The following is a 19131-nucleotide window of genomic DNA, read 5'->3' as shown; positions in this document are numbered from 1 at the left end:
TTTCTTAAGTAGCCAGGATGGGCATGGGTCTAGTAAGCAGGTGGTAGCGGGACAACTCCAAGCATTCTTGGATGAAACTGATTATCTGGACCCATTTCAGTCCGGCTTCAGACCCAGGTACGGCACTGAATCTGCCTTGGTCGCCCTGTACGATGACCTGTGCAGGGAGAGAGACAGGGGGAGTGCGTCCCTGTTAGTTCTCCCGGACCTCTCAGCGGCTTTCGATACCATCGACCATGGTATCCTTCTGAATAGGCTGGCGGGATTGGGAATTGGAGGCACCGCGTGGTGGTGGTTCTGCTGCTATCTCAATGGCCGATTTCAGAAGGTGGTGCTGGGGGACTATGGCTCTGTGCCATGGCAGTTATGCCATGGAGTTCTGCAGGGGTCCATTTTGTCCCCCTTGCTATTCAACATCTACATGAAACTGCTGGGAGAGGTCATCAGGAGGTGTGGGCTGCGGAATCATCAGTATGCTGATGATACCCAGCTCTACCTCTCATTTTCCACCAATCCAGGTGAGGCAGTGGCTGTGCTGAACTGGTGCCTGGCCGAGGTAATGGGCTGGATGAGGACCAATAAACTGAAGCTCAGTCCAGACAAGATGGAGGTCCTGTTGGTGGGTGGTTTGGGACTCTGGATGGGGGACTTGGGCCTTGTCCTAAATGGGGTTGCACTCCCTCTGAGGGACAGGGTTCGCAGCTTAGGAGTGCTCCTCGACCCTGAGCTGTCTTTAGAAGCCCAGGTGACGGCGGTGGCGAGGAGCGCTTTCCCTCAGCTTTGGCTGATCCATCAGCTGCGTCCCTTCCTGGAGAACGATTGCCTGGCAACAGTGATACACGCGTTGGTAACTTCCCAATTAGATTTCTGCAATGCGCTCTATGTGGGGCTACCCTTGAAGACGGTCCGGATACTTCAATTGGTGCAGAATAGAGCTGCCAGGCTGCTGATGGGGACTGGGCGTTGTTCTCATATAACCCCAGTTCTCCGTCAGCTCCACTGGCTCCCGATTGAAGTCCGGGCCCAGTTCAAGGTGTTGGTTATGACCTATGAAGCCCTCAATGGCTTGGGCCCTGGGTATCTAAAGGAACGCTTGCGTCCATATATGCCCTCCCGCCCCTTGAGATCAGCAACAGATGCCCTTCTCCGGGAACCCTCTGTGACTGATATTAGGAGGGTGAGTACCCGGAGGAGGGCTTTCTCTGTGGTGATGCCCCACCTATGGAATGCGCTCCCCAGAGAGGTCCACCTGGCGCCGTCGTTATTTGTTTTTCGGTGCCAGGCTAAGATCTTTTTATTTAAAACTTATTTTAAGTGTTAATTTATTATGAAGGATTTTAAAAAAAATTTAAGCTGAGATGCACGAGGTTTTAATATTTTTAGTGTATAACTTTTTATATGATTTTGTTTGTTTTTGTTGTGAGCCACCCCGAGGCTTTGTTGCGATGGGAGCAGCATAGAAATGTTTTAAATAAATAAATAAATAAATAAATAAAATAAAGTCCCCAGTCACACAGCTCTCTGGGTGACTTTGGACTGGTCACAAACTCTCAGTCCAAACTAATTCACTGGATTGTCATTGTGGGGATAAGATTGAGAGCAGGAGGAGGACAATGATGCAAGCCACTTTGAGTTCTTTAAAAAAAAAAAGTGGGATATAAATTAAATAAATACATTTGGTTTTGCAAGTCACCTTTAGGGACCAGGTCTATATTTTACAGTTTATGAATCTTAAACCTTTTCCTGTTTTGTTTTGCCTTGATGTTATTTTTCAACATTTGGATACAAAGGAATATTTTGAGACAACAGTGAACATGCTGGTAATATATGAACAAGTTTACATAATACAGATAGATTTACGTCACCCCATTTCCAATTTTTCCCCCTTTAAAGTCTTGCCATATCTACAAATTAATTGATTAGTGGTTTTGTTAACTGAATTCCTAAATATTTAAAACAATAATGAAAATCTAGCTTAGATACTCATTAATTTATGTTGTTCATATAAAAAACTGTTTATATCTAATAATTTAAATTTTTATAATAACTATTTACTCCTGTACAACAGCTAACTTTTTAAGTATTTGCCTTAAAGTCTCTCTATTTCAATTGTGATTTAAAGGAAGAGAAGCATATCATCTGCATACATCTTTATTTGGCTTGATGAAGGCCCCAGGAAGTGGTGGAGAGGGCCCCCCAGATAGATTTGTCTGATTCTGAGGAGGGAGCAGAATGGCAAAGGGGGCAAAGGACTTGGCAGCTTCAAAGTTACCTGGTGAACATTCTTGGACCTAGTGAGAGAACCAGTCCACTCTGGAAATGAAGGGAGACTTTCAGAGCTGGAGTTGGAAGAGATGGGTGAGGGGTTCCTTGAATTCGTCAGGAGACAAGAGGTGAAGCAAGCAGACCAATTATGAAGCCTACAAGTAGTGGGAACCACCCTAAGGACAGAGTCAGTAGCTTAATCATTTATGATGTCTCATGGGGCAACATTTATTCCAGATAAATAATGATCTCAGCACAAAGTTTAAATTGTCAATTAGAGAACTCATTATTGGCTCCAATAGATACAAGTTCTGAATATGACCAGTTAACCAAATAAATGTCTAAAATCATTAATAATTTTCATCAAGGCTGGAACAGATAAATGGATTTCCAAAATAGACAATAGAAGATCATCAGCATAAGCTTTTGGAAAAGCACCCCATGACATTCTGTTCAGAAAACTAGTTAAAAGGAATAACTGTAAATTGGGGACAGAATCAAACTCAAAGAGTACTCATCAATGGCACCTTCTCAGACTGGGGAGAGGTACTGCAGGGCTCAGTCCTTTGATTCTGTGTTTTGCTTTTTTTACCTTTTTCCTTCTGCACCATTCTTGCAAAGGGACATTGCTAACATTATGCATGGGGAATTTCAGTGGATGATTTCTGTGATCTTTGACTTATTATGAAAGAGGTATAAATATGGGAAGTAGTTACAAGAAAACGACTTCTCATTCTCCCTTGGATCTGCTGTTTCACTTCAATTCATGTTAAATCCAGCCCTAATACAGAAGATTTGTAAGAAGTTCCTCACCAATTCTACAAGAAGGAGCAAGTCCTGCTTGATATTTATAGTTATTGGCAACTAGAGCAATTGAGGGCTATATCACTCCTCACTATTTGTGCAGTTCCCTCTCTTTTGCCTTCAAATCTTCCTCCAAAACCAACTTTTCCTTAAGACATTTGACTTATCCATTCATTACATTCCTTACTCCAATAACCAGGTTCAAATATCTGTAAATCTATATGCTCATGTATCATTCTTACTTAAGCCTCTTTGCTTCCATTCCTCTTTTATATTCCCTACTGTTAAATGTAGACAGTAGATTTCTTGAGGGCAAGGACCTGTCTTTGTTTATGAAATTCTATGAAATGCCACATGTGTATTTCATCACAGTGTCTAAATTACGATGTGCAAGTCAATCTGAAACTGTAATTAAGATGCTTTGTGAAATAGAACTGCATTAATCTTAAACTACCACATTTATTCCCAATAACATTATGCTTTTCAGAAGCCATAATTAGACTGGAGCATCAGCATAATGAGTATGACTCCTTTGAGGAGAAGACAGAGATATAGAAAAATACAAAGACCTCAGAAGTTCACGAAGCAGAAATTATGGGGGTTTGTTGCAAAAGCAGAATATTTTAGAACTAAACATGAACAGGAGAACAAAGTATGCTCATCATATTCTCTGCAAGTGTCTTTATTCTTCATGAATTTGTGGTGAGGAGCCACAGCTTAATGGCAGAGCACATGCTTCGCAGGTGGATGTTTCCAGGCTCAATGGAGAGCATCTCCAGTTTAGAAACCGGAAGTTGCACTGCATAGGAAGGTTGGGAATCCACTGCCAGTCAAAGTAGACAAAATGAACTGGGTGAATCAGAAGTCTGACTCAAAATAAGTTGGATAGCTTATTGGCCACCTTATATAATAAGATAGCTTCATTTGTTGATAGGGTCAATTAAAATATTTTCTAACCAGAATTTATATTTAGGCAGGTAGTGTTAAAGTGGCAAGACAAATAGAAATAATGGAATCATGCAATGGATATAAAAAGTTCATGAGTAAGGGAGCATGTCTGGAGACCATGGAGCTATGCATAGCACAGAAATGCTATCTCTTGAAATAGTTCCTGTATATTTTTAATATGGAGGACTAAATGTTGTTTTAATAGTAAAGAAGAAACTCACAAGAATGTACAGATTGTTAGAAAACTGATAGCTCTGATTAAAATTAAAGCTGCCAATTTATACTGAGACCTAAATTTTATTTAGGGGGGTGTGTGTGTGTGTTTGGGGTAGGGCTGTCATGTTGAAAAATTGAAGACCTTCCTGCCTGCTAACTTCAATAAGGCTGTCTGCATAGGTATGCTACATATTGCAAGAGTAGACTCTGATAGGGATCCAGATGCCTAGATACATGTGCAAAGCATAAGGAGACTGTCAGGTTGCTGTTTTGGCTGCAGAACCTCATGCCACATTGAGTACTACTCTAGAAGTTAGCCTGACTTGCAGGAATGTGTTTTGAGAGAGTCATGAGATTGTGCTAGGAAGAGTGACCCAGAAAGCTGTAATATTTGCCTATATTAATACAAGGCACCACAATCAGCAGCAGCAGCATCATGGTTGGTGTACACCCCCAGTTCAGCCAAGGTGATCAGTGCAAAATAATAAGTAAGATTACCCTCTAGAAAAAGAATGTTATATGGTGTAAAACCATACTTCTAACACCCTATATGTACATATAAGAGTCTTACTTTTACACCTTCTAAATGGGAGCATTGTCATCTCTGATGGTGTTTTAATTTTGACAGTGAAGTAATGGGGGGAATTTACTAAGACATTCCTTTTAAACATATAATCAGCACTGCTAGAGTGGACAGCACCAATTATCTGGCCAGGATAGGAACTTAGGAAGCTGTCTCATACCAAATCAGATCGTCAGTCTCTCTAGCCTAGTATTGTATACACTGACTGGCAGAAACTGTCTGGGGTTTCAAACAATGACCTTTTCCAGCCTTACATAAATTGCTAGAGAAGGCACCTGAGATTGTCTGCATGCAAAACACATGCTCTGTCACTGACCTAAAGTCCGTATACAGCACAAAGGTGGGAAAATCAGGAAAGGCAAAAATGGGTTGGGGTGGATTGATTAGAAACCTAAAATGGAAAAAGCACCCTAAAAATAAAGATTAAATTAATAGATAAACATCTATTGCATGCATTCTTAAGAGAGGACGGTCATACAAAATGTTTTTGACTATGCCCTAGGAACATGTAATACCAGAAATTCCATTCCATTTGAGTCTGATGGAATTTTGCAGTATTTCCATTTGGGCAAGCAGCGATGGTCTGTAGTACATTTTCTCTCTCTCTTTCAGAAAAGTTTTACGCAGTATTTTTTTCAGGTCCTTACATTTGTACAAATGGTAATTTGCTCAAATTGATTTTATTGGTAGGAGTGGGTCTTGAAAATTATGCAAATAGGGTCATTCTTTTTAATTTCATTCCACCCCCTGTCTTTCACAAGCACACAAGAGGACAGATTCAAGTTTCCAATATGTGTAGACTTGCCCTATCAATTTCCTTGAATGGTTCCATGTGGACTTGGTAACATATAGGGAAACTGAGAAGATAGATTGCTGTATAGGTTAATTTGCTTCCAGTTGTGAAGGACTGGTGGAAAAATACTAGCAAGGCACAGGAGGAACCCATTTGTACTGTTCAGAAATACTGTAACCAAAACAGTATGAGCAAAATTTTGAATTGATAATGTATATAAATAGATTGGAAGTGGAAATAGCAGGACTGACCTAGAAATGATGGGCTGGCTTCAGAAGTACCAGATTGTCTTAACTGGATTATTGATTCTTCTTCCTGAATCTATGTCAGCAGACATATGTTCATTTTTTAAAATAAAGTAGCATATGGTATAGTTCATGGGAATTTTTAAATATGAGTGTACATAAAGTTACATAATTTACAGCCAACTACATCATAACATGAGAGAAGTTAGGGAAAATCCTCTTGTGCAGAACCCAATAAAATAAGCGTCTGAAACTAAAAGCTTTGAGTATCTGAACTATGTGAGAGGTGCTTTACGGCAGTCATCATATACAGGACAGTCTCTGTTTCCAGAAAGTTCTGCATATTCATCATGGTATATATGTTTGTTGGAGCTTCAGCTAGTTTCATCTTTACAAGGCCATTTTCACATGCATCAGAATGTAAGTTATGCAACTTGCACTGAAATTTCATTTTTATTTTCCAAGAACCGTGCTATGCATTACTTTATAGAACAAAAATATTTTTGCTTCTAAGCTGAAGAGAAGGAATGTGTCTCTACCATTCAGAAAGGCAGATTATGGTGCCTAAACAGAGAAAGTCTGAATCCACCATTATGAGTTTGCTTAATAATAGAACATCTTAATAACATCTTCCTTTGGTAATTTCGTAGCATTAAATATAGCTGTACTTGTCAATAAAATATCAAGCTGCATTTTAATGTGCCCAGGATTACTTTATAATAAAAATATTTTGAAAAGAAGGTTGTCTTCTTTTAATATTCTTTTCTTTGTAAGAAAAAATCCAACTTCTGTAATCATGTTTACTGAATGACTGTCTAACTGTTGCCTTTTTTTCTTTTAAAGTGCTAGAAAGGAAGATATCAACCAGACAGAGCAGAGAGGAGCTGATAAGAAGGGGTGTCCTGAAGGAAATAAATGAGCAAAGTGATGGCAAGTAATATAATACTGCTTACAAGTTACTTCAATGTTATTTCCTTGCTGCTGTTCCCATTATTTTGAAGCTGAGAGCTTATCAACACAGGCATTACTAAAAGGTCCGGCAACACTGTGTTCATGGGTAGTGTAACACCCAGAATACCTCTCTGGACGTCTGCCAAGGCTCTCTGCCCCTCCGTATTATTTCACCTTTTTAAATTGTTTTAACTTTAAAAAAAACATGGACAAAGCAGAGGCCTCCTTCCCATCTTTCTTGCCCACCCCCTTGAGTCCCACAGGGCCTCAGAAAAATTCTTCTGAAAGGGAAAAAGAGGGTAGGGCAGCAGTAGGCCAACCTTCATCAAACCTCTTTCCCAAGAAGGAGGGGAAAAATGAAAGATAACAAAGCTGCCCAGTAAGCTTTGGGGTGGGAGCAGCAGCAGGGAGTAACCTGAGGGGTAACAGAGGGACACCAATGAAGAAAGTAAAGAAGTTTGGATGTATGCATATATTTTGGGTGTGTTATCTGTGTACAAGTTTGGAGGGCATAAACCAAAGTACCCGGGTTTATGTAACATGACAACCCCTGGTTGGGGCTTAAACACTCCCATGTACTAAATAACCCAAAGATCTATTGCGTGTTGTGTGAACAAAGTCAGTGGCTAGATCTGCACATAATGTTGAATTCTGGGACATTCTGTTGTTCAGTCCATGCTTCTTTAATCACAAAAAGTTCAGAAAGAGAACCCATGGCTTGTTAGGTTTTGTAACTTGTGAATGTAGAATCAAGGATAGTTTTGCCAGGCTTCAGAGGTAGTGTGCAAGAAGGGCCAAAACAAAACAATGTTGCCACTGTGCATGCCATTGCTAAAGCACCACAAAGCTACATGGAATATTACTTGGCTATTTAGGTAAATCAGTTATTTTCAGAGGAACTGTTTGACATGCAGGTGTGGATACATATTTGAAGGACTGCTCAGCACTCTCTAAAGACAGCATCAGATACTCTATACTGGCCTTTCGCATTGGACAAATACTGCTTGTGATGTTCACTTGTTTGCCTGTCAGTTTTGCTGTTAGAAATATGTCACTCGCATGTGACATTTTGGGCCAAGTATTAGTGTCTGAAGCAGCTGTTTGGTAACTAAAGGCAAGAGGGAAAAAACTGTAAACCTCTCTCTCCCCTGTTATGTGCAGAGTATGCCAAAGTAGTAACAGGGATGAATAAGGAAAATACTGCTATCCACACATGACGCTTGTACCAATAAAAGTTTAAGAATGGATTTTGCAGTAGCTGGACTTATCCTTTTAATATACAGAAGGATTTATTTACTAAATAGCAAAATGGCTCAAATTATGATGATAAGCATCACAACACTCATGAACAGATTGCTGAAATCAAAAGCTTTCTAATTCAGACTCCTACAGTAACAAAGCTCTGGTTTTTATATGAACAGCTCAGGGTTTTGAGCAGAGATGGGGAACATGTGGCCCTCCAGATGTTGTTGGATTGCAGCTCACAGTGTCTTTCACCACTGTCTGTTTTGGTTCACCGTTTCCTCTGCTCCTGAAGCTCTGGAGGCGATGAGCAGCTCTGAGAACCAGCCAGGAGCTCAGGCAACTGGCTCGTTGATCTCTGGTCTAGTGCTAAGGAAAGTTGGCCCTGATTTCTCCTTGGGGTGTGGAGGAACTGCTGTGCAGGATTCTGCTCCACAGCATATTCTCCATGGAGATCCCAGTTTCTTTATCCCAAGCAGGACTGAACTTGGACAACTCCTTTGTTATGTTTTACCAATCAGGTTTCATTTCTGATTCTTTCACCATTGCTCTTGCCAGTATCTTATATAGGCATTCTGCAACCCTGACTAGGTGACGCAAATAACATATACTGGCTCCTATGTATTTTGGTCAGAGTGCTCATTTCTGGGCCAGGTATTCTGCACAGACATCAGCCTCTCCTCTAGTGTAAAGGAGCTAGGGGCAGTGTGGAAATGGGACACCTTGAGGAAAATTCTGCCCCACAAGTTGTACTCCAGAAGGGCTAGTCCTTAAGTACAGAACCTGCAGATGCATTTGGAGACAAGCTTCTTAAGCAGGGCTGGGAGCACAACTCTACAAAATAGCTGATGCATATCAAATCACATGATTCATCTTGCTGAAAAAACATTATTTAAGAAATGGAAAACATGTAAATCTGGTGCTCTTAAATACACTGCCAAAGTTAGCAAATGACTTAAGTTTCATTTCAGATGGAGAAATAGCAGTGAATTATGAAATCTCAAATGGCCACACAATTGTAATCGCTGAAGAAGCCATAGAGGAAGAAAACATTGTGAAGACCACAGAGGACAATAGTTCCATATTGGCAAAAGCACAAGCTCCAGAAGAGAGAGCAGAGGGTAAAAAAGGTACATTAAAATGCAAATCTCTGTACTCATTCAAATATATGACTATCCATTTAACATAAAAGTGTGCATTATGCAAACAACTCTGCACATAACATTGGAGAACCTAAAGGAGAAGGTGTGCAGAAACAAGATGGCAATAGAAAGTGAGTTCTCTTCAGACAGAAATAGGTAATTTAAATAAAACAGACTAAAATAGAGGCTAGACCATTTGCAGTAGAAAGGAAGGTGGAAAGTTTGGAATAAGGATACATTTCTAATTGTTCAACTAAACATGAATTGACTGTTAGTTTCCCCAGAACTCTCTGAAAGCCACCTGTTGCCAAATGTGTGGGGGTAGCAAAGTGCCAGTGGTTTTGCAGGATAAGCCAGTACCTGAGCCAGGGAACCTGAGCCACACCTTTTACACCTGAAGAAGATGAGGGACAAGAGGACTTCCCTTGACTCGCTTTTCCAGGTCCTTTTGAAAATAGAAGCAGAATGTACCCTTTGCTCCACTGCTCACTCACCTTCCCCACTTAGGGTGGGTGTGAGACAACTGCAGCATGCTCAGGTGGATTCTCTTTGTTAGCTCTGGTGGGTGGTAAGAAAGGAGCTTCCCTTCATGCCACTCACTGTCCCATTTGGACGGCAAAGGGCAGACAGGAATGTTCTTGCTGTGTCTGAATGGAGAAAGCAGAAATAGAGACAAGCAGACCAACTCTCTAAGATTGGGCGGCCTCCAGGTCGGGGGCTGGACTTGGAGAGGGGATGATCCCAGGGAGAGTGCTGGAGCCTCCATGGTTCAGATAGGGAACCTCTGTGACCTGGATTAGGCCTGTGGACCAGAGGTTCCCTACTCCTGCCTTAAACACTACTTTGCAAATACAGGATCTCAGAATATCAACATGGTTTTCTCAAACATGGCCATTATTTGACTACCACTTTAAAACTACTAAAGATGTTTTTACATTTGAGATTATGTTGCTTAATACCCTTTTTCAGAGGAGCTAAAAGAATAATTGCTTATTCTGTAGCAATGTAATGTGTTCTTTTTCATAATAAGTTTTATTCAAAATTATAACCCTAAAACAAAGAAAAACTAAAAACAACATCAATCATCAGAAACATCAGACCTGCTGGGTCAGCCCCCACATTTTTTCTATTTATGATAACTTAGAAACAGATTTAAATCTATACGAAGTCCTGTTTCTCTCGCCAATAATAAAAAGTGTCCCAAGTTTGATAGAAATCAGTATCTTCTTTCTCCTTCAATGACAAAGTCAATCTATCCATTTCTGCACAGTCCAAGATCTTTTTTAGGATCAGTTCATTGGTGGGTGGTTCTTCACTTTTCCAGTGTTGAGCAAATGCAATCCTCGCCACAGTAATTACATGTACAATCAAGTACATTTCTTGTTTACTAATATCAGCAGGTATAATGCCTAATAAGACTTCAGGTTTAAAAGCTAAGGATTTTTGTAACATTTCCTCAAGCCATTTATGTATTTTAATCCAATACTTTTTCGCATTATTGCAAGTCCACCACATATGATAGAAAGTACCCAATTTATGTTTACATTTCCAACATCCATTTGACATATTTGGAAACATCTTAGTTAATCTATTTGGTGACAGATAGCATCTATAAAACATTTTATACATGTTTTCTTTATACAAAGTTGTTACCTTAATATTTCTCTCCCACAGCTTTTGCCATTTTTCTAATTCAATATTATATCCAAAGTTTTGTGCCCACGTTATCATAGTTTCCTTAACCTGTTCATCTTCCATTCTCCTATCAAGTAAGAAATTATATAGTCTTTTAAGCATTTTCTCATCTGATTTAAGCATCACCTGATCAAAGCAATGTAATGTGTTCTTGAATAGCAGTGTCACTATTACAACCACATGGTCTTGCTTAGGTGGCAGCTGAGAAAGGACTAGAGAAATTAGCAGGGGACATGGCCGGCAGTGCTTGATGTCCATGATAGCAAACTGAAAGTGCTTGTTGGAAAGGCTGAACACTTCTGCATACCAAATAGTGGGAACAACCAACAAGTATGGTCATTGCCCTAAATGCCTGTTGTAAGTTTCCTGGATGCCCATAGCTGTTTTTTTTTTTTTTTAATCTTACTAACCATAGTTTTTCACAGAAAAAGCTTGTGGCAGATTTCTGTCTAATAATGCACGCTCAAGATAGCTAAAGAAAGTACCCTTTAACAACCTGTAGCGATTCTGTGGTACTTGCAGTTAGACTGTGATTGGTAGAAAGAGAGTATTGCTCTCTGTGTGCCCTTACTGGTTCAGCAGTTAATGTTGTTGATTCTGAGGGCAGAACAAAAGTTTGGTGACAATGCAACATTAGCTGCTGAAGCATGTGATCGTGCGTATGTGCCATTGATGAGCTGCTGCGCCTCCTCATCAGTTGCCTGCATGAAAGGGCCCCTAGAAACCCAAGACAAACGAACGCCAGGCACAGCATCACAACAGGTAACTGTGGTGTATTAAGAAAGTTAATTCCATAAGGAATCATCTTGAAACAAACCTGCCAGCCTGACTCAGGATTCACTTTTTCCTTATAAAAATACTCTAGTAAGTAAAAATATGTGTATTTGCTGGGGAAGATGCTGCTAGCTATGTGGGCAGAGGTAGAACATTTCCTGAGACCGAGTGCACAATTCTGTGCAAGTTTAAACAAAAACAAACCTACAACTACCATACTGTACTGGAGCATGCTGGGAGTTGTAGACCTTTTGTTCATCCTAACTTGTATAGGATTGTGCTTAAAAGACAGATGTCACATAATGTACACATTAAGGTGGAGGACAAGATTAAATCTTTTTCACTTATATCACTCTCTACTGCAGCAGATAGATTCTGTCCTTGTTTGTTTGGAGAGAGGATTGAATTCATATTTCCAACTATTTTTCTTTAAGAGGAACTAAGATTTGTCATAAACTAGGGCTGCAATTTCTGTTTGCTTCCACAATTATGCCCTATGCAGATCTCAGGGAGACTTGAATAATCATAACTGGGTGTGAGATTGTATGCTGATTTCTTTTCATATGTAGGAATGGACTATTTAACAATACAGCAAATGAGCCTAACTGTAGTAATGAAATGTTGAATGCCTTGGTGATTAGACCTTGGCAGATCGGTACACTGAGCACAGAATGAGTTAAGAGTGATTTTCTAAGTGACAACATCCCAGCTAAACAATTCTAGAAACTAAACCTTTCTGAAACTTGTCATTTTGCAAATGCTTTCTACGTTTTGAGGATTGCTATTAGTAATAATGATGGGGTGTCAGCCACCAACAGGCATGTTTAAATGGAAGTCCTTCTATTGTACCAGGATAATAAGAACATGCTGACAGGTTTTCATCCACTTGTATTTTGGGTAAATGATTATTGAGTGCATGCTAGTTGACAGATCCTGCTCTAGGATTTACACATCCCATAGGCTTTGGAAAACGATAGATTCTTTTAAAACAACATACACACAGCCCAGTATGTGTCAAGCAACATTGTGAGTATAAATAATTGCTCATTGATGCCATAATGGTTGAGGGCAGGCCATGTCAAAATCTTACATTGGTCTAGAACTGGTAACAGAAGGATTAAACCATAATTGGTGACCCCCTCCCCCAAAAAATCAGATGGGGAAATTTGAATTTTCTCTTAGTCAAAATGTGACAAAATGGGCATGTTTGCATTCTAATTATTCTAACTAATATGTCATTAGCTATATTTGTCTAACACACTGTTCATGTTTATATACTAATTGTTTCTAATAAGAACACTGTTTTACACTGGAAAGAGGTTTAGCATTAACAAGAGGATGGAGAATTAGCAAAAACTCAATAGTGCTTTCTTGGGAAACAAATGTAAAATGATTGTAATAATACAAGCTGATATTAAACACATTTCCTTCAGTAAGAAGGGAACTTAAAAAAAGATTAGCTTTGATTTTAGAGAGCCACTCTGGACCTCCTGGTAAGCATACATCTGGGAGGTACTTTAGAAGGGCCAGTATAACTTGGCAGTAATTTTTTTAAAAAAAAGCAAAAGCAAAATGATCCTGATTCTCAGGAGGTGGAGCAACACCAAGAAGTGCATCTGTTTGTTTGTCTTGCTTTTTGTCCTTTGTTGTCGATGTGTCAGTTGCCTTCTGTTCACTTTCTCATTCGTAGAGAAACCACTTCCTAAACGTCCTGAAACTTCAGTACCCCGTGCTCCTCCTCCTCCTCCTCCACCACCTCCTAAATCTAAGCCTAAAGGTAAAAAGGCAACCATACCTCCAAAAAATACCACAGCTGCTACCACTAGCCATAGAACTAATGAAGTGCCACATGCTAAAAAAAAGGGCAAGGCTTCTGCTAAGCAGGTGTCTGCTGCACCTCCGAAGTCAACAAGCCGGAGCATGAACCGAGAAACTGGTGAGTACCACATTGGTTGTTCCACAATATAGGCTGTGCGTATTAGACCTCAAGCACATAGCTTGACATTTATGGTACTTGTTTGATTTCAATGCCAGAAGCTCCTAATGCCCATGAGTGGATGCTCTCTTACTAACTCTTCATTGCCTTGTGTTCTAACTCAGTCTGCCTAGTTCTGTGCCTAATAAATGTTGTCACATATTTATTTATTTATTTATTTATTAAAACATTTTTTTAGAACATATGGTTCTAAGCTCACTTGACTTGATTTATATATTATATTTATATCCCACCATTTTCCCTATCAAGACAGTTTACATCATTGCCCCCACAAAACAACCCTGTGAGGTGGGTTTGGGTGAGAATCGGTAACTGGTCCAGGTCACCAGTGAGCACTAAGGCGGAGTGCAGTCTAGAACCCAGATCTCCTGTGTCCCAGTCACATGTTCTTAACCACTACAGCACAGTGGCGTTCAACGACAATGGCCACCAACATTTCCCAAATAACCTGTATAAAGATGAACATGAGCTACAATTACATGGAAACAGAAAGGTGACACTTGGCTATGCACATGGTAATATTAAGACCATTATATTTCCTCTGCCTCCATAATGTGTAGGTGGGTAACATGTAGCCCTGTGGGGTTTGCAACTGCCAGGGATTACTTTATGGTTGGTTATTGAGCATTTTTGTTGGAATCCTGCAAAATATTTGCTAAAATAGTATATATCCATAGCCCTTCTACTTGATGCCCATTTGAAAACACAACTGTGCAAAATAACCAAATTAAAATGAAAAGATAGTAGAGCATTAACTAGGACAGAAATATTGAAATGTGGTTAAAAGATCGCATGCCACTTTCTCAAGCACAACTGCCAAAATATGGTTTGCAAACAGAATGGACTTAGTCAACAATATCTTATTCTAAAACTATTTCCCTCAAATGTAGAAAAAGGTATGTACATAGACTTGGAAATCATGTGCATTAGGATACAATGAATGTTATTTACTGGATTCTTTCTTTTTGATTCTGCTACCTCACGGCCTGTGTTTCATAGTACTTTAGCAATAATAAGGTGAGAAACTTGTTCTTTTAAGTCTCCAAGAATCTCAAGTTTCATTAAACAGCTGGGGAACCTCCAAGGTGTTTAACTGCTTACACCTCATTTTTGAAAGCACAGAAATGGTCAGTGTGCATTTGCATTTTGTCTCAACAGTAGCAGCCAAGCATTGGAGCTGCTGGTTGTCCCGTGGGAATGCAGCAATTTGTAAAGCAGTCAGCATTGTTGTTCTCCATTTTTGGCTTTGTTTGTAGTTAAAAGAACCAAATTACTAAAAAGAACAATACAGAAAATAGCGAAATGTGGGTGGGGGGGTGATATTCCCAGATCTTTTCTTATCCCATCCCATCACATCTTTTCTCATTTAGTCTCCTGGTCAGCTAGTGCTCCCAATTCTTTAATTATGACTAAGCAAGTGGCATACATCTTGCCACCACCAATTTCCTCCACTGGCCTTAACCATGGTTAAATGTCACACCAATATCAGTGTTAATCGTGATTGATAACAATTTCTTAAGGAGTGTTCTTAAGGAAAGCTTAAGAAATGTTGTTAATGAGTCCCTTTTTCAATTGCTGATTAAGTGTGAAACCTGTCTAGCCTTTATTAGAATGAATACCATCCCAGTATAATGTTTGGCTGGCAGACAATAAACAGGGAAAATTCATACTCCAGAGGAAGGGTGAGTGAAAGGTTGAAGCCCATGCTTGATCTGGCAAGCAAGCCATCTTACTGTTTAACCATGTACCCTTGCTCAATAAATATTTATAACTTACTGCACATACATGCTATAAGTACTACTTAGGTAGCTTCATATTTTGCAGGATGAAGACTGAAAGTCATTGTAGAAAAGCAAATGATATTTACCACACAACATAGTGTGTGTACATTTCTGATGATGAAGTGTGTGTTCTCTCGTTTCAGCTAGTTCTTCTAATTTAAAAAAAGTGCCAGTTTCATCTCCTTCATCCACATCATCTCGCCCTAAAATATCTAAAGAGCCAGCTTCAAGGGAAGCAGGCACAGGGACACCCAGAGACAAGAAAAAGCATGGAAAACAGGTGACCACACGAACACCTGCAGAGGGGGACATTTCTTCAGCCTCAAGCACAACAGGAGGCAACTCAGATACGAAGATGGAAAATTCTAAGCCAGAAGAGCCTCTCCAAATGATTCCTGAAGCTGGAGATACAACCCAGCAGAGCACAGTTACTGTTCCTCCCCCTCCTCCTGCTGTTCCACCTCCTCTTCCTCCATCCATCCCTTCTCTATCTCTAGGCACTCAGCCCACTGGTTTCTCAGACACACAAGATGTGCCAGTGAGCGCTGAAACAAGCCCGTCTGTCCCTGGCACAGACTTTAATGAACTCCATATGAAAACTGAAGCAGACAGTGAAAACTCTTCAAGCAGTGCTGTCTTAGACAATAGTCTGGATATTGCGGGAGAAGACACAAAATGGTAAGACAACATCCTGTCAGCTAGTTGAGATAATTTGGGGACATGATGCAGTGAGGTTTAGGGAGATCGTGGAATAATAATTCAGGTAGTCTTTCATATGCCTTGACTTAAACCCAGAAGGATTTTGCTATGTTATTTCTCTTTGTAATTAATACATTGAATTTTGTTTTCATAAACCAGAAGTAAGAGGGAGGAAACTTCATAACTTATAAACAACAAAAACAAGCAGAACTATTAACCAAATTGCCAGTGATTCGGTATGGTTGTAGTGCTTCAGCGTTACAGTTCAAGACTCATTTTTGAGGTATTTTGTTCCTCTGGTTCATTGTAGGGAAAACAATTGTTCTGTTTTAAAACAAGATGGTTGTCAAAGACTTGTACGGTGAGATGGCATCCCTAACAACTTCTAGGAAGGGCAGCTACTAAGCTGACCCTGGCTCTCTGAGCATCATATTTGAAAGAGTTGAACAGGAGATTGTAAGAAGGCTGCCTGAATCTAGCTACAAACCCACTGGTAAAGTCATCAGAAGAGAACTCAAGGGTTATACACACAGCTAGTAGAACACTGAAAGGGCTCTCTCTCATGGGGAGGAAGGATATAAATGAAGTAAGTTCTCCCTGACTGTTGTACAGAATCATGGATGTCCATGAGGTTGCCAGGTATGCTTTTGTTGTTGTTTTTGTGCTATCAAGTAATCTTTGACTTATAGCAACCCTATGAATTAATGCCCCCACAAATGTCCTGGCCTTGACAGCCCTGCTGAACTCTTGCAAACTCAAAGCTGTGTCTTCCTTTATGGAATTAATCCATCTCATATTTGGTCTTTCTGTTCTTTTGTCTTCAGTTTTCCCTAGCATTATTTCCTCCTCTAGCAAATCTCGCCTTCTCATGAAATGTCTGAAGTATGACTGCTTCTGTTTTGTCATTTTTGCTTCCAGTACAAGTTTTGGCTTGGTTTGGTCAAGAACCCACTTGTTTAACTTTTTGTCAAGCCAGGGTATTCACAAAGCTCTCCTCCAGCATCAAATTCATTACTTTTCTTCTTGACAGCTGTCTTCGTTTTCCAGCTTTCACACCCATACATAGAAAGTGGAAATACATTAGTGTGCATTATTTGGCCATGGCATTCAATGAAATGCCCTTACACTTGATGATCTTTTCTATTTCCTTCATTGCTGCCCTTCCAAATCTCAGTTTTCTTTGAATTTTATGGCTGCACCCTCCCTTTGAATTGATGATTGAGCCAAAGCATGCAAAATCATTATAATTAAAGTGTCTTCATTCTTGACATTAAAGTTCTATAATTCTTCTGTAATCATGATTATGTTTACTTAATTTTCAGCTGTAGTCTTGTTTTTGCATCATCTTTCACATTTGTCAGGAGTCATTTTATTTCATTGCTGCTTTTTGCAAGACAGATGATACCTTAAATATGCATATCTTGAATTATTGATTAATGTTTCATCAATTTTCCATTTTCCTTTGATCCTAATCCTGCTTTCCTTAGAATATACTTTGCATACAGACTGAAGAGATAAGGAGATAAAATACACCCTTGTCTGAAGACTTTGCCTATCAGAAACTATTTTGTTTCTCCATATTCTGACCTAACAGTGGTTTAGGGTCATCTGACCAGTTGCCTGAAATATGTATGTATTTGCAATAAACAATTCTTCTGTTTCATTTCCAATCCCTAGGTCAAAATCTCCCACAACATTGGATTCTGCTTTGTTTCCTACTTTTTCATTCCGGTCACCTATGATTACCAGCATGTCTTGTTTTGGTGTGTTATTAGTTCTTTCTGGATGCTTGCTGCTGCTTCTTCAATATCTGTTTCTGGAACACGGACTTGAGTTATGTTTTCCAAGAATCCTGATTGGTATAATTTGGTCAGACTTTGCATTATAGTCATTATTGCCTCCAAATCCTGCAGCAACTGGTGTGCATAGACATACTGATGTACATAGGCATCTTCCCTTGCTAGAGTAGTTGCCTTCTCTGTTAAAAAAGTGGAGTACACTAAAAACTGCAAGTTCAGTGTCTAAAATCAAGGCGATTACATTTACGGGGGGTGATAATGTTCCTCTTGGTACACCCATTTTGGCAGCTTGACCAGTAGACACTTGGTCACTGTAAACTGTGTGTAAATTAACTTATATGTAGTCTCACCTTGACTTCCCTTTGACAGCTGAAATGGATAAATAAATTGTCTAGATTGGAGAGCTGTAAGTACTCAGTCCCAAAGGACAATTTTTGTAAAGATTTTTTTAAAATATCATTGTCAGGGGCCCAAATCTTCCACAACCCTAATTGTACTACTATGAGGCTTCCCAACTTTTCTTAAAAGGCAGTGAACAAAAAAAAGTAGCCATTAGAGTGGAGTGGAGGGAGGCAAGATGGGTTCTGTCACTAAAGTAACTAAGATACCTGCAGGTGACTGAAGGAGCTGACTGAAGGACTGAGAATTAGGGATGAGAACAGTTTGTAACATCGTGGGTTGTTCAGTGAATGACCAGTTCACCAGAGCTTATTCACAGGCTGGTCTAGTGTGGTGTGAACAGATCCACTGTTTAATCCAGCAAGTTGTTGCTTTTGTAATACAGCAAATGCTTTTTTAAAACATATGTTTTGACAAATTCCCATAGTTGCTTCTTTTTGGAAGGAGGTTATTACATTGATAAAGTTGTACTGGAACATTGAAATCCAGCATGATGGTTAGAATGTTGGACTGGGTCTCAGGAAGTCTGAGTGCCAAATGAGGTCAACCTCACTTGGCTGACTTTGGGCTAGTTTAACCTAGTCCAAAGTCAGCCAAGTGAGTTTAACCTAACTTGCAGAATTTTTGTGAAGATGAAATAGTGAGGAAGAAGACTATATAAGCTGCCTCAGGTTCCTTGCAAGAGGAAAAAGGGCAGGCAGTAATAAGTAAATTAATTGATGTACACACTCTTTTAAATTATATACCTGTTTCATGGAATTTAACAATTGGTCAGCATAAATAGCTTCTCTGTGCTTTT

The 19131-nt window shown here is 39.7% G+C and overlaps 1 protein-coding gene across 4 annotated transcripts in view; it reads left to right on the top strand.

Annotated features, from left to right (window-relative positions):
• Positions 1–19131, top strand: part of PHACTR2 (phosphatase and actin regulator 2) — a 108592-nt gene that overhangs the window by 72407 nt on the left and 17054 nt on the right. For 3 of the 4 annotated variants that reach the window (XR_006414006.1, XM_044423318.1, XM_044423331.1), the window contains exons 3-6: positions 6698–6784; positions 9019–9177; positions 13349–13594; positions 15579–16113. Coding sequence is in view for 3 of the 4 variants with exons in the window: in XM_044423318.1 (XP_044279253.1) it covers positions 6698–6784; positions 9019–9177; positions 13349–13594; positions 15579–16113 (1027 nt within the window). In the remaining variant the exon portion in view is untranslated. The remainder of the gene's footprint in view (positions 1–6697; positions 6785–9018; positions 9178–13348; positions 13595–15578; positions 16114–19131) is intronic. The other variant, XM_044423341.1, reaches the window with a different exon arrangement.

The sequence above is a fragment of the Varanus komodoensis genome, unplaced genomic scaffold (assembly GCF_004798865.1).
Source record: "Varanus komodoensis strain SLA01 unplaced genomic scaffold, ASM479886v1 scaffold1, whole genome shotgun sequence".
NCBI classification, from domain to species: Eukaryota; Metazoa; Chordata; class Lepidosauria; order Squamata; family Varanidae; genus Varanus; species Varanus komodoensis.
This window is presented reverse-complemented; position numbering and strand designations above follow the sequence as displayed.